Here is a 14,153-nt window from a genome sequence, read left to right as displayed (position 1 = left end):
GGTATGACTGCTGTAGTTGATAGTAGAATTGGTATGTCAACTTTATCCTGATGCCACATGTCCTTGACTTCCTCGGCCAGTTGGATGTATTTTTCAATTTTTTCTCCTGTTTCCTTTTGTATATTTGTTGTATTGGGTATGGATATTTCGATTAGTTTTGTTAATTTCTTCTTTTTATTGGTGAGTATGATGTCAGGTTTGGTATTTGGTGTTGTTTTGTCTGTTATAATGGTTCTGTTCCAGTATAATTTGTATTCATCATTCTCCAGTACATTTTGTGGTGCATACTTGTAGGTGGGAACATGTTTTATTAGTTTATGTTGTATGGGAAGTTGTTGATGTATTATTATTATTATTATTATTATTATTATTATTATTATTATTATTATTATTATTATTATTATTATTATTGTTGTCAGTAATTGGACAAGTGTTTGCAGTCGAAACTCTTTCAATTTCTGCCATTTCAGAAATAAGAACTATGAAGTGATTTACAGAATGTTGGCCTAGTTATTGTGCACACATTTCAGTTTGGTTGATTTTAACTGCGATGTGGGCGAAACAGACGTCTATAGTGTGGTAGTGGCGTTTTGTTACAAGTGTGTACCCTCTATGTGGATGACCATTTTTGAGAAGGAATTTTTGGTAGTAGTCGTGATGAATTGAAAATTGTGTCGTCATTTCATTTCATGAAAAACGGCTATTTGATGTGAACAGTATCAATAGCCCATACACTCACTATATTGATTAAGGTAGGCACCTACAAAAACTAAATGATTTATTTTATAACCTAATGGCTCCTAGTGCAGATGGTGCCAACTTTGAACTGGAGCCTTCCAGCTCGGGACAAACTATTGGCTGAGTACAACCTACTTTTAGGAACCTACCAGGGGTCCTCGTCTTCGCTGCCTGCACTCTGGAGCCTCCTATAATGGTCCCACCACAGGATGCTGCACTGGACTCACATTCAGGACCGAGCGAGGTGGCGCAGTGGTTAGACACTGGACTCGCATTCGGGAGGACGACGGTTCAATCCCGCGTCCGGCCATCCTGATTTAGGTTTTACGTGATTTCCCTAAATCGCTCCAGGCCAATGCCGGGATGGTTCCTCTGAAAGGGCACGGCCGACTTCCTTCCCCATCCTTCCCTAATCCGATGAGACCGATGACCACGCTGTCTGGTCTCCTTCCCCAAACCAACCAACCAACCAACCAATCAATCAATCACATTCAGGAGGACGATGGTTCAATCCCGCATCCGGCCATCCCGATTCACGTTTTCTGTGATTTTTCTAAAACGCTCCAGGCAAATGCCAGGATGGTTCCTTTGAAAGGGCACCTCCAACTTCCGTCCCCATCCTTCCCTAACCCGATGAGACCGATGACCTCGCTGTTGGGTCTCTTCCCCAGAACAGACCAATCCAATAGGATGCTGCTCGCGGGCTGGTAACATTTGCGCTCAACAGCGTTGTGACATGCCCACCACCTGTCCACGACAGATTCTGCCAGGCGCCTCCCAGCTGGGGGCCTACTTCAGGTCGCCTACCTGGGATCCCCACATTTGCTATCTGCTCTCATGTGCCTAGTACATTGGACCCACCATATGTTGCTAGCCTGTCTCACATTTCCGCTGAACGGCACCAGAGTTTGTAACTGTGGTAGTTCCGTGCCTGGAGCAGCAACGTCGCATACCTGAGGAGCTATGACCATTCGTTCACCTTGACTAAAGTGAAACACATCTCCTATATTGAGCAACTGTTCATAGCTGTTAAGGTACGCACTTCAGATCCCACGTTTATTGGATATTTTTACTTGTTTTTGTACATACTACCACCTCTCAAAGTTAGCAACCCTACACTCTTCGCAACACAAGAACCGGTGCATGTATTCAACTGTCAGAGGAATCAGAACGGTTTTCGTTTATGACTTTCGACTCGTTCGTTTCTGGTACAGGGATTCTTACTTCAAATTAATACATTTATCGTTCTCCATCATCCTAGAAAGTCTGTAACATCATGGAATCACCCCGTGTATACGTACATTTACAAATGCCCGTGCCTGTATCTTTGACACTCTGTAGTCTAGTTTAATGACGTTTGCGGACATGGGTTCCTATTCAAAATACGATTTACTCACCCCCATCTACAAGCCCTAGAAGTCTGTAATGGGAATTTTCGACCACCCTGTATATGAGAATATGAGTGGACCCACAATTGAACCATGTGGGACTACCTATGTCTGTTTTGTTTTCTTTTCTTTTCGGGCGCTAAAACAACTGGGCTCACACGTGCGCAGAGAGGAGTTAAACACGACTAAACGTCAATCCCAACTGACATAAGAGAAGACGTGGAGAAAGTGCTACCAGAGACACCTTTCAGAAACGGAGGTCCAAAACTAGAAATTAAATGGTCTTCGCCATATTGCTTCGGTGGATTAAAAGTAAAACGCGGTCATCCCGTGCGTCATTTGCTAAAACGGCCTGTAACTCAGACAGCAAATCCAAGCGGGAACGTAAACGGTGAAAAAAATGTGCATTCCATCAGGAAGTGGTCGATAGTTAAAACTTAGGCGCAATGTGTATAAAGTGGTGGGGTAGCGCTACTTGTCAGATGACGATGGCTAAAAAGGGAGTGCCCAGTATGCAGCCTAGTTAAGATTACCTCATCCCGGGGGGAGGGCCGAGGGAGGTCGTCCAAGCCGCTGGGAGAGGCTTAATAAGCCAGAGTTTATTCCCGTGAATGGAGGACTATTGGCGATGCCGAAGGGACACCACTTCCTGACTGATGGCAACACAGCAATCACTGGTGGGAATACAGGAACTCGCGGGCTGAGGTACGAGGACTGCAGCCTTGGCAGCAGCGTCAGCACCCTCGTTTCCTGGCACACCGACATGACCAAGAACCCACAGAAACATCACACTGGCTCCACCAAGAGGGAGCAAGTGACAGTTTTCCTGGACCCGCTGCACTAAGAACTGGGCAGTGTACTGTGCACATAGACGTTGAATGTCGCTGAGTGAATCTGAGCAGAGGACACAATTGAAAAGGTTGTGTCGCCGATGTACTCCGTGGCCTGATACAGAGCGCTCGGCTGTAAATATTGAGTAGTGAGCCAGAAGCCGATATCGAAAGACACTGATGCCAATGACGGAGGTACACCCGACCCCAAAGTCTGTCCGACAGCCATCAATGTATACAAAGGTAACTATCGCGAAGTTCTATGCGAAAGTCATGAAACTGAAGGCAATAGAGCGAGACTAGAGTAGTGTCCTTAGGAATCAAATAAAGTCCAAGATTAACACGGGCCGCGCTTCACGAAGCCAAGGTGGTGAAGGGTTCCCGTTAAGCCGCCGTAGCAAGTGCCGAAAGCGGACTCCAGGAGGTAATAGAAGAGGGACGCGCCCCATACTGGCGACCAAAAGAATCATCGAAGAAGGAAGCATAGAATGGGTGGCCTCGTATGACAAACGGTATGCATACCTGCTGAGGAGAAAGTCACAGTGGTAGTTCAGCAGCTTCAGCGAACCGAGTAACTCCATTTGTGATTTCTCCCCAGTCACCAAAACTGTATACCTTCCCGACATTGTCAAGGAATGTAACTAGAATCATGCACCTGACACAGGCATTTACAATTTTTTGAATTCCAAATTAACACTTGTGCTGCTAACTGCTGCGCTTTAACACAGGAAGCACACGTTACCTGGCTGCTGCTGGCCCGCCTCTGCCTTCTCCTCCCCCCTGGGGTCGAAGTCCGGGTCTGAGAGGCTGTGCCGCAGCGTCGGCTGCTGTGCTTGCTGTCCCTCTTCCAGCAACTCGTTCTCCAGCAGGCGCAGCTCCGCGCGGCCGGGCGCGATGTTCTCTGCGAACGATGTGTCGAACGGATCTGCGATTCTCGCGATGTCCTGAGAAACAGCGCGAGGCAACCACATAAGCATCCCGCACACGCTCTACACACTATTGCACTAAATACCGTGGATACTTCCTTGTAAACACCTCACGTAAGCACCTTTCTTCCTGCCGTATCTACAACAGACTGACATAGCATTTCCCTGCGGTTGTGGTCTTCAGTCAAACTCTGTTCTGACGCAGCTCCGCACCATAGTCTATCTTGTGCAAGACTATTTTATTTCATATAGTACAACAATTGTCACCTTGTAGAACACAGTAAGCTGGTTCATATGAATGACGATTGTAGTAGTTAAAGGGAGCATGCGTTAGTCTCATGTGGATTCTGCGATGGTGTGGAGCTTTTATTATGACTTTTGCAGTGATCTAGAAATAAGTAGCATCCGTAAACTCTGCCATAAACAATAATAGATGCTTCCCAGAATATTTTCCTTTATTTTTGATTCTATAAATAGAACACAAAATCTAGTGGCGTTCTAGTATTCCGTAATTTCATTTTTAATAGCACTGAATTTTTTCCCAGTTGCCACTTTCTTAAGCACTATTCACTGGAATCACGTGAGAGCCTGCGATCAGCGGAGAACAAAATCAATCAGGACAACGGTTACGAGACATCGTTACAAGACAAGAGGTATAGGTAGCGCAGGGTGCGGTGGCGGATGCGAAATTACCTGTTTCAGCCCAAAATGCTGGGCGAGCCTATTCGTTTGTTCACAAGGGGAGGCCGACAAGGGTTGTCACGTTTCTGCCAGTCGGCGGCGACAGAATCAACGCGCTCGCCCGGACTATTCGCCAAAAAGTTCCATGTTTGCTTTACTTGTAACTTTATATGTCATGTTCATTATGATGTGCCCTTCATTTCGCTTATGTTAATAGTTACAGTGATATTTATACGGAAGTAAGACACTGCGCTAAATTCGGGAAAGTTTGCAATGAAAAACAGGGGTCGCTATGATTTTGCGTCTGCTGCATATTACATAATATGTTGCTGCGTATGAAATTTAACTGACATATTGAATTATTTGGAAGTCTCTGTCACCAATCTCTAGAAAGCGCATTCATTTGCGATCGCACCGAGCCAGCGATAAAGCCAGAGTGAAATATTCACAACGTTCCTCATATTTCATAAACTGTTTGAGATATAGAAATGAGATTTTGGCAAATGCTAGCACACAAAGGAGAGTATTTTGCCGCATGATTATTATGCAAAACTTCATTATCTACTGCATTATTTCACTAACTACAGACTTTTCCGATGAAAGAATGTAATTATTAATGGACATCCATAGCTGGTCAAATGAGAATGCTATGGGTTTTCGAACGACATAAATGAAGTCATTACACGTTTATTTCGTAGCAAGGATGTGCTTTTTCGTAAGATGCTGACCTTACTTTTCCTCAGTTTCTCATTTAATAAACCACTGTTCACAATTACCGGAACCACGCGACTGCTACCGTCGCAGGTTCGAATCCTGCCTCGGGCATGGATGTGTGTGATGTCCTTATCTTAGTTAGGTTTAAGTAGTTCTAAGTTCTAGGGTACTGATGACCTCGTTAAGTGCCATAGTGCTCAGAGCCATTTGAACCATTTTTCAGAATTACCTCACGTTTGCATCTGCACAACATGTTAGTGAGGCGAGACTGTTTAAACTCCGCTGAGTTTTGAGAAAAGACGCAAATTTACTATGGCAATGAGAGGAATGTGTAGGTTTTACTCAAAATTCCCCACTTGTGATGCTCCTCTGAAATTTACAAGTGGTCACCATGCAAGTGTGGGCGTGGAGGGGTCCCCCTTAATATTTACAAAAAATGTGAGTGTAGGCTTCAGTTTAGAACGTCATTTACCCTCCAGCGTTCGGCATTTCGCCTACAGGGCTCTGAGCGACTCCCCACCACTGCTACTCTCCCCATGCTTCCCCAGCAGATGGCGCGTCTAGCGGTCACGGAATTTTATGTGCACTATAGGCAAGTTCCCACACGTTGCGCTGGGGGGGAGAGAGAGAGAGAGAGAGAGAGAGAGAGAGAGAGCACGCATTATTTACTGAAATACAACGTGTTTGTTGATCCTGGCACATCAGTTTGGTGCGAAGGAATCCGCCAGGTCGCTTATGAGGCTTAAAATTTGATTTTGTTGTGAGACTATTAATAGTACGAATATTGAAGGCATTTATTATTTTCCTCACATTACCCACATAAATGCTATAATTGGGTGTATGTCTTCCCGTTTTTCCTGCAACGTTTTCAGTAGTCTTTCAAAAGTGCTCATGTTTAGTATCATCAGGTTTGATCGTGGCAATCATTCCGTAGCCTAATGGTATATGTCTGGATCGCATAGTTTTGGACATTCCGATCACTTTCTTTATACAGGACACCTTTCCTCTTTTTAATGATAATTGTTCCACTGAGATGTGGTCTGGTGATTTTTATGCCGTGCGTTGGTAGTGGCGAGAGACTGGCGTTGAACAAAGCTATTGCTATTCAAAGTGATTCGTAATAAATTGTACACACTTGGTGGGCGTAATGTATGCATCAAAATAAGGGTAAAACAAAGTTTTGTCTGAAACTGCTTTATTTCCGAGTTATGATGCACAATATCGTTTGTGGCAGACATTATACAATGATCCAATACAGGATTTCGGCGTGTTGCACTCGCCCGCAAACTGACCGATGTTGCTTTGTCGACACTCCCCTTGCACGTTTCAGAGTATCTCAGAGTTTCTTTCCCGCTAACTGGGCAGGTCGTGCAGGACGAGTTGCCTGGCTCGCCACGTTTCCGGATCTTAATCCCTGGACTTCTGCCTTTGGGGTCGTCTCAGAGAGCTTGTGTACGATGTTGCAACAGAGAATGTTGCCGAACTACAGCAGCGAACTTAAAAATAGCTGTGCAACTGTGCAGGAGGTGGTGAACGGAGCCTGACAGCGGAGAAGAGTCGGGCACGTGACTGCCTTCGTCTTTATTGACATCATTTTGAACTTGTACTGGAGTACACGTGCAGTATGCAGGTGTGTTGAAATTCGGGTGTCTTCGTATCTTGCTTTCTGAGAAGAATTAATCTTCTGTTGTACTTGAGTTCCCTACTACACAGTGTAACTCTGAAATAAAAATTAAAAAAAACATTATTTAACATTTTACTCTTACTTCGATGCATACGTTACACCCATGAAATGTGTACAGTTATTTTCGAATCACTCTGTGTTTAAAAGCCACCGAAGCAATGTAGATGACGCTGAGACGCGTGATATAAGTCACATGACATAGCAAATGTCGGGAAATAAGCCAAAATATGACAAATGTTGAACATGTGACGTCACCAGGTGATGAACCTAGCCGCACGTACAACGGTTGATTTTATCTGTCTGTCGCACCTGATTATCCAAATTCCCACTCAAGTATTCACATCGGTGTGGCTCTGGAACTGTGCGCGACTTCAGTGCCTGGAGTTCAGGGTTCGACTCTTGCATCTTGCAGGCAGTTTTTTTTCATTGTGTTAGTTACGTGTTTACATAGAAGTAAGATTTTTTTATTTATAGTTTTGAATGTAGCTTTTACTCACCAACCGATTACTAGCTTCAACACAGAATTAAAAAGCAAACCTACTAGGGGTGTCTTTATCAAAACGAAATGTTGCTAAATCGTAAAATTACAACGCTGAAAAGCAATAGTCAACATATGGAGTAGCTATGCTCTAATCGATAGTAAAATAAAACGTTTTATTTTACTTTTGGCTTGAGCATAGCTGCTCCAAATTCCGACCATTGCTTTTTAGCAATGTAATTTAACGATTTAGCAACATTTCATTCTGACGATCACACCTCACACCTCTAGTAGGTGTCGAAACGTAGGTCAGTGTACCTACCGTTTATGTCCAACCGGTTGGCTGTTTAATCCTACGTTGAAAACTGATTTATTATTTAATTTACCAGTCTCGTGGAATGGTTGGTTTATTGCAAAGTACGCTACAACAAGAAACCACCGTGTTGCCTCCCAAGTAAATGAGTATAAGCTTCCGATTGCGTCGTTACTAGTAAATGAGCTAAGTTTTATTTACTAAATGATGTCTTTAAAAAAGGGACAAAAGGAAAGAACACAAAACAAGAACACCTTTTACTTGAGTGCAGCGCGGGCGATAATTTTTTTAAGTTCTACGTTTACACTTTTATCAAAAGGTGTTCCAAATCTGCACCGTTTGGTCGAATCCAAGTATTGCATCGCTAAATCATCTCTTTACGCCCAAGCCCAACCGCTGCACGTGCGGCGAGGGATGTCATCCGATGCCGTCACATGCTCAACATCTCTCATTCATTTTTCGGGGTACTTCCCGACATTTGCGAAACGATGTGTCTTAATTACTTGCCTCAGCGTCATCTACAGCGCTTCGGAGTATCTTTAACCGTTATTATGAATCACCCTGCATACATTACAACATGAAGGATAACCTACTAACTTGTCTGACACTCTACTACCCACCGCCACCACTTACGCTTTCATGTCATTTGACGCTTGGAACTGTACAAGTCATAAATAGCCTTTCATTTCCCTTTATTTAACGGCAATGTTGGTTGGTTAGACCGTCGACATCGCTACAGACTTCGATCACTCAACATCAGTATCTTCCCTGGTTTCGGCTCCTGAGGAAGAACGGGCTGCCGCTCCTCCACAGACATTTAGTACATCAGTGAAGACAAATGGTTCATATGGCTCTGAGCACTATGCGACAACTTCTGAGGTCATCAGTCGCCTAGAACTTAGAACTAATTGAACCTAACTAACCTAAGGACATCACACACATCCATGCCCGAGGCAGGATTCGAACTTTCGACCGTAGCGGTCGCGCGATTCCAGACTGAAGCGCGTAGAACCGCACGGCCACTCCGGCCGGCAGTGAAGACGCCTAAATGAAAGTGTCTCCAGCCGAGCTCAAGCCATCATAAAGGCCATGGATGGACATACGTTGTAATGAAACATTACGACGCAGAGAGATACAATATCTAAAAGTCTGCACCAAAGATTAAATTGAGAGGAATGTAGAATATAATCTCTGGAATGTTCATATTGGATTTTCTTTTGTTTCATACTCCGAGGAGGAGTTAAAATACACTCTCGCTTGTTACCTAATAGGGCACTGACGTAATTTTTGGTGTGTGCTGAAGGCAGCCATCTTGTTAGTATTTATGATTAGTGCGACGAAGTCTTATTGTCTTGTGAATAAAAAATAGTGAAAAGTATCTAAGACAATTATCTAAAGCGACGTAGCATTGTATTCCTTTGTTTCCACCGTCTTGGAAACAATGCCGACTTAGGAAGATATGAACGGTCACCAAAGAGAAGAATATCGATGGAGACTAATGAATTAATATTGTAGCAGAAGGACTAATTCTACGTTTAAGGTGAAAACTATAAATACATCAACAATGGTGTAGAATTCAAAAATATTATTAATCGGAATTGTGAATTATATTACAGGCAAATTTCGCGCAGCACCGAATTTGTCCGCATTCAAACCGGTCAACACAGTCCGTAAAAAAGCCTTTCAAAATTTCTAAATTTAAAGTTCCATATCCATATTTTATTTCTTTTCAAAAATCAATAAATAGTTTTCATTTATTTCGCTACATCCTGTGATCTGATAGTGTACGGTCTGAGACCATATGATGGAAATTAACGACTACAGAATGCGTCAAGACGTAGTGTAAGATCTGTAGATTATGACAGTTGTAGCGAGGGTTTGCTCACGAGCGTCTAGCAAGACGCTCGTGCCAGCCAAAGGAGAGAGCGCATGCTGCGTGCCGTACTCACGTCTAGGATGGTCTTGGGCTCCGGGTAGTAGGGGGTGAGCGGCTTGGCGATGGGCGCCTTGTCTTCCTCGACGGCCAGGAGGTCCGGCCGCTCAGAGGGCGTGGGCAGGTCGAACGAGACGACCTTGGTGGCCGCTCCCAGCAGGTCAGGCCGCTTCTGGACTGCGGCCTCCGCTTCTACCACCACCTGCAACAAGCGCGCCCTGCGTCCAAGAGTGAACGAGAGAAGGTGGGGCGTTGGCAGGAGCACAGCTCGCTAAACGAAATCTGTGTTACTGTAGACAGTAGTGGCCAACATTGGCTTCAGAAGCCACCGTGTAAAAAAAGTAAAAAAATAATTCGAAGAATTAAAGAACTGACAAACTGTGTCAGATATCGTTTTATCCATTTCGTTACTACGAAACGCAGTGAGTACAGGACAATTAGCCTCATTTCACACGCAGCCACAGCTATGTTAAGAATCATTAATAAAAGGCTGGAAAAGGTAATGGAGGAGAATCTGGCAGAGAAGTAGTTATGCTTGAATACTGCTCAGCAGTGTGGGATCCGTACCAGACAAGGTTGATAGAAGAGAGAGAGAAGATCCAACGGAGAGCAGCGCGCTTCGTCACAGGATCATTTAGTAATCGCGAAAGCGTTACGGAGATGATAGATAAACTCCAGTGGAAGACTCTGCAGGAGAGACGCTCAGTAGCTCAGTACGGGCTTTTATTGAAGTTTCGAGAACATACCTTCACCGAAGAGTCAAGCAGTATATTGCTCCCTCCTACGTATATCTCGCGAAGAGACCATGAGGATAAAATCAGAGAGATTAGAGCCCACACAGAGGCATACCGACAATCCTTCTTTCCACGAACAATACGAGACTGGAATAGAAGGGAGAACCGATAGAGGTACTGAAGGTACCCTCCGCCACACACCGTCAGGTGGCTTGCGGAGTATGGACCTAGACGTAGAAAACATGGGCACAAAAGACGTAATAACAATATAACAATCTTGTCATATTTGGAGGAGAGGCAAGGACGGATTCGGGGGCGAGGGGGAGCAGGTACGAAAGTTTGTTACAAAATATTACAGTCCCTGACAGAAAAGGTAAAGCGCCCAGGAAACATGATTGGATGTCGATGTAATTTTGTGTGCACACACACACACACACACACACACACACACACACACACACACACACACACACACACACACAGAGAGAGAGAGAGAGAGAGAGAGAGAGAGAGAGAGAGAGAGAGAGAGAGAGAGAGAGAGAGAGAGAGAGGGGGGGGGGGGGGCAGGGGGGCTATTTTAAAATTAGGCGCACAAAGCCTCTAAGGACATAGTCAACCTACTGATACACTGATTTTCACTAGGAGCAAGGTAAGGTTAATGGAGAAATACGAAAAAATGCGCACAGCTTTAAATCTGTAGCAAGCAGGACAGAAATCGACTGGAACAGCAATACAGAGATAAAAACCACTATAGCAAGGCAAAAGAGACATTTTGTGAAAAAGGAGAATTATTTGCAGCAACGAGGACAAAGATTTGAGGAAAAGACTAATAAAATCTTTTGAATGGAGTGTCCTCACGTATGGTGCTGAAACGTGGAATCTGAGGAAGAAAAATGGAGCATGGCTAGAGGCTTTTGACACGGGGACATGGTGGAAGATGGAAGGAATAAGCTGGATGGATAGAGTGAAAAATGAAGTATTGAGAGGAGTGGAAAAGGAAAGAATTACCGTATGCAATGGAAAGAAGGGTAAAAATGAGATTGGACATACACTAAGAAAAAAGTGAACCTTGCAAAAACAGTCTTTGAAGGGAATGTGGAAGGGAAGAGTAGGCGAGAGAGAAAGACTTCATACCATGAATTATGAGGTGGACACCAGCACACACAATAGCATTAAGAACGAAGCGATGGATTGCAGGAGATGGAGACGCGGAGGACCTGCTAATATAGCAAACAACTGATGGTGCTAGTTTCACTCACTCATTAGACATGAGCACTTTCATACACTCATTGCCGTGACGGCAACAGGTTAAAGATTCATAAATCTTCGCTCGGCTCCATCATCACGGAAAAACTACTAAGTAGCCCTGGTCATACGGGAAGTAAACGATCAGATGCAAACTTTCCGTCCAGCCTCTCGTGAACCAGTTGAAGCTAAAGACAGCATATAAAAAACATAAATATTAAATATCGTATTTAAAAACCATTCAAGCATGAGGACACTACCATAGTAATGTTTGTCTGCCGCACGCTCTCGCAAAATGAGATGTACATTGAAGGAAAAAAATCGCAGCACTAAGGAGGAGTCGCGCGACAAAGCTGGTAGGCGTGTTTATGCATATGAAATATGTCTATTCCAATTTCGCATCAATCGCGTGAGAGTCGTGCTAGTAGCGCCACAATGAGGGTGCATATTAGGTTTGCTTTAAGGGGAGACGGAAGGCAAGTGGGCTTCAAAAATTCGATGTTTGGATTTTAGCATATTTGAACTGCCTGGTCTTTTCTGCGTGAAACAGTTTTTGTTCTATACAAATATGATAATTTTTTCGTGAGCTATGATGGTTGTCCTGACGCTTTGTGCAATCTGGGGACGGTGACAGCAAGGCTTATGACCGGGTATGTGCAGAACAAGCCTATGGTCTTAAAGTCACAATTTCTAATTTAGACTGCATTGGGCATGTCCAGAAGAGAATGGGGTCCAGGTTGAGAAGATTATTGAAAGAAAAGCCCAAAATAGTGTTGGAAGATGGTAAGAAGATAGGTGGTAAAGGCCGCCTGACAAATCTTGAAATACATTACAGAATCATTACGGCTTTGCCATAAGAAGAAATGTAGGGAATTTAGAAAACACGAAAAAAGCTCTATGGGCTATCTTTTTCCATAAACTTTCCACAAATGAAAATCCAGTGCACGGTCTCTGCCCGAATGATCCTGACACTTGGTGCAAGTACAGGAGAAGTGCCAGATATGACCACAAACACTCGTTACCTGCATCAGTAATGAATGAAATTAAACCCATATTTAGAGACCTTTGTAAAGATACCTTGATGAAGAAATGTCTTCATGGGAAAACCCAAAATTTAAATGAACGTGTGAATTCTGTCATTTGGAACCGGTTACCGAAAACTATTTGTTCAGCTTACAACCCTCAAATTTGGTGTTTGATACAAATTTTTGATTCAATGATGGTGTAATTAGAAAACTGGGTGTTTTAAAACTATTGGGCATAAAATCTAGTGGAAATACTCCAAAATCATTGGTGAAAATAGATAAAGAGAGAATCCGCAAAGCGGATATTGCGCAAAAAGAAAAAGCCAGACAGAAAAGAAGAGGGACCAAGAGAAGAAAAGAAGATCAGTATGATTCAGATGATGTTCAGTATGGTGCAGGAAAATATTAGTGGTAATTAATTCTCATCAACTATCCTAGGATTGCAATATAAAAGCATTACACGGATTTTTCTCAGAATTACATTGTTTTTTACTTTCAAGTGCCATTATTTGATAAACTAATGGGGTTAGAAACATGAAATTTGGTCAATTTGTACTGCGGATGGTAATAAGTTATTACAAGTAAATTGAGAACCACCAAACTATAAGAAACTGTTTTATAATAATTAATGTACAGAAAAGCTACATTTTACTAGTGAAAGAATAAAATTTTTTCTTCAAAACCATGAGAGGTAGTATGTTCATTTTACTTGTAAATTGAGGCATATATTTTATGTGTGTGCAGTAAAAATTTCATTCTTTTATCACTAAAAGTTCTTTTGAAACGTGTACCTATTCAAAGGGTGAAATAGCATTGGCGGAGTGCGGATAAAAATTCCCCTCCGTCATACACGCTGTAACGGTCGTGAGCGTTAGCTAGCTTTGAGATGGGACGTGGAGAGTAATGTTGGTCAAGAATGCCTTTAAGGAGGCAAAGACGCCATTATCAGCACCTCACTGAGTTTGAACGATGTCGTGTAACAGGGTTACGAGAAGCTCGATGTTCCTTCTGCAATATTGCAGAAAGATGTGGCAGGAATGTAGCCACTCTATGTGACTGCTGGCAGGAGCGGTCACAAGAAAGTACGGTCGTAAGAGAAACGCGCTCCAGGCGGCCACGTGGCACTACTGAGCCGTATGGCTCAGGCGCATCGTACTGCATCTGCAGCAGCAGTATGAGCAGCAGATGGCGCCACAGTGACAACGAACTGTTGCAAATCAGAGTGCATTCCTCTGAACCCAAACCACCGCCGTTTGCGGCTTCAGTGGTGTTAAGCGTAAGTTCATTCGACAGCAGGGTGACGGTATGTTTTGTTTTCTGATGATAGCCGATTCTGCCCCCGTGCCAGTGATGTGTGCGCGCTCGTGTGTGCGCGCTCGTGTGTTCGTGTGTGTGTGTGTGTGTGTGTGTGTGTGTGTGTGTGTGTGTGTGTGTGTGTGTGTGTGTGTGTGTGTGTATGTCGCA

General features: G+C 43.7%; 1 protein-coding gene across 1 annotated transcript in view; it reads right to left on the bottom strand.

The window, feature by feature from the left end:
• The window catches only part of LOC126106173 (uncharacterized), a 463,842-nt gene that overhangs the window by 182,531 nt on the left and 267,158 nt on the right, over positions 1 to 14,153 (bottom strand). Inside the window, exons 10-11 of the mRNA XM_049912411.1 lie at positions 9,702 to 9,887; positions 3,699 to 3,900 (exon numbers count right to left, since the gene is read on the bottom strand). Coding sequence (XP_049768368.1) covers positions 3,699 to 3,900; positions 9,702 to 9,887 — 388 coding nt within the window. The remainder of the gene's footprint in view (positions 1 to 3,698; positions 3,901 to 9,701; positions 9,888 to 14,153) is intronic.

Source organism: Schistocerca cancellata, chromosome 10 (assembly GCF_023864275.1).
Source record: "Schistocerca cancellata isolate TAMUIC-IGC-003103 chromosome 10, iqSchCanc2.1, whole genome shotgun sequence".
NCBI classification, from domain to species: domain Eukaryota; kingdom Metazoa; phylum Arthropoda; class Insecta; order Orthoptera; family Acrididae; genus Schistocerca; species Schistocerca cancellata.
This window is presented reverse-complemented; position numbering and strand designations above follow the sequence as displayed.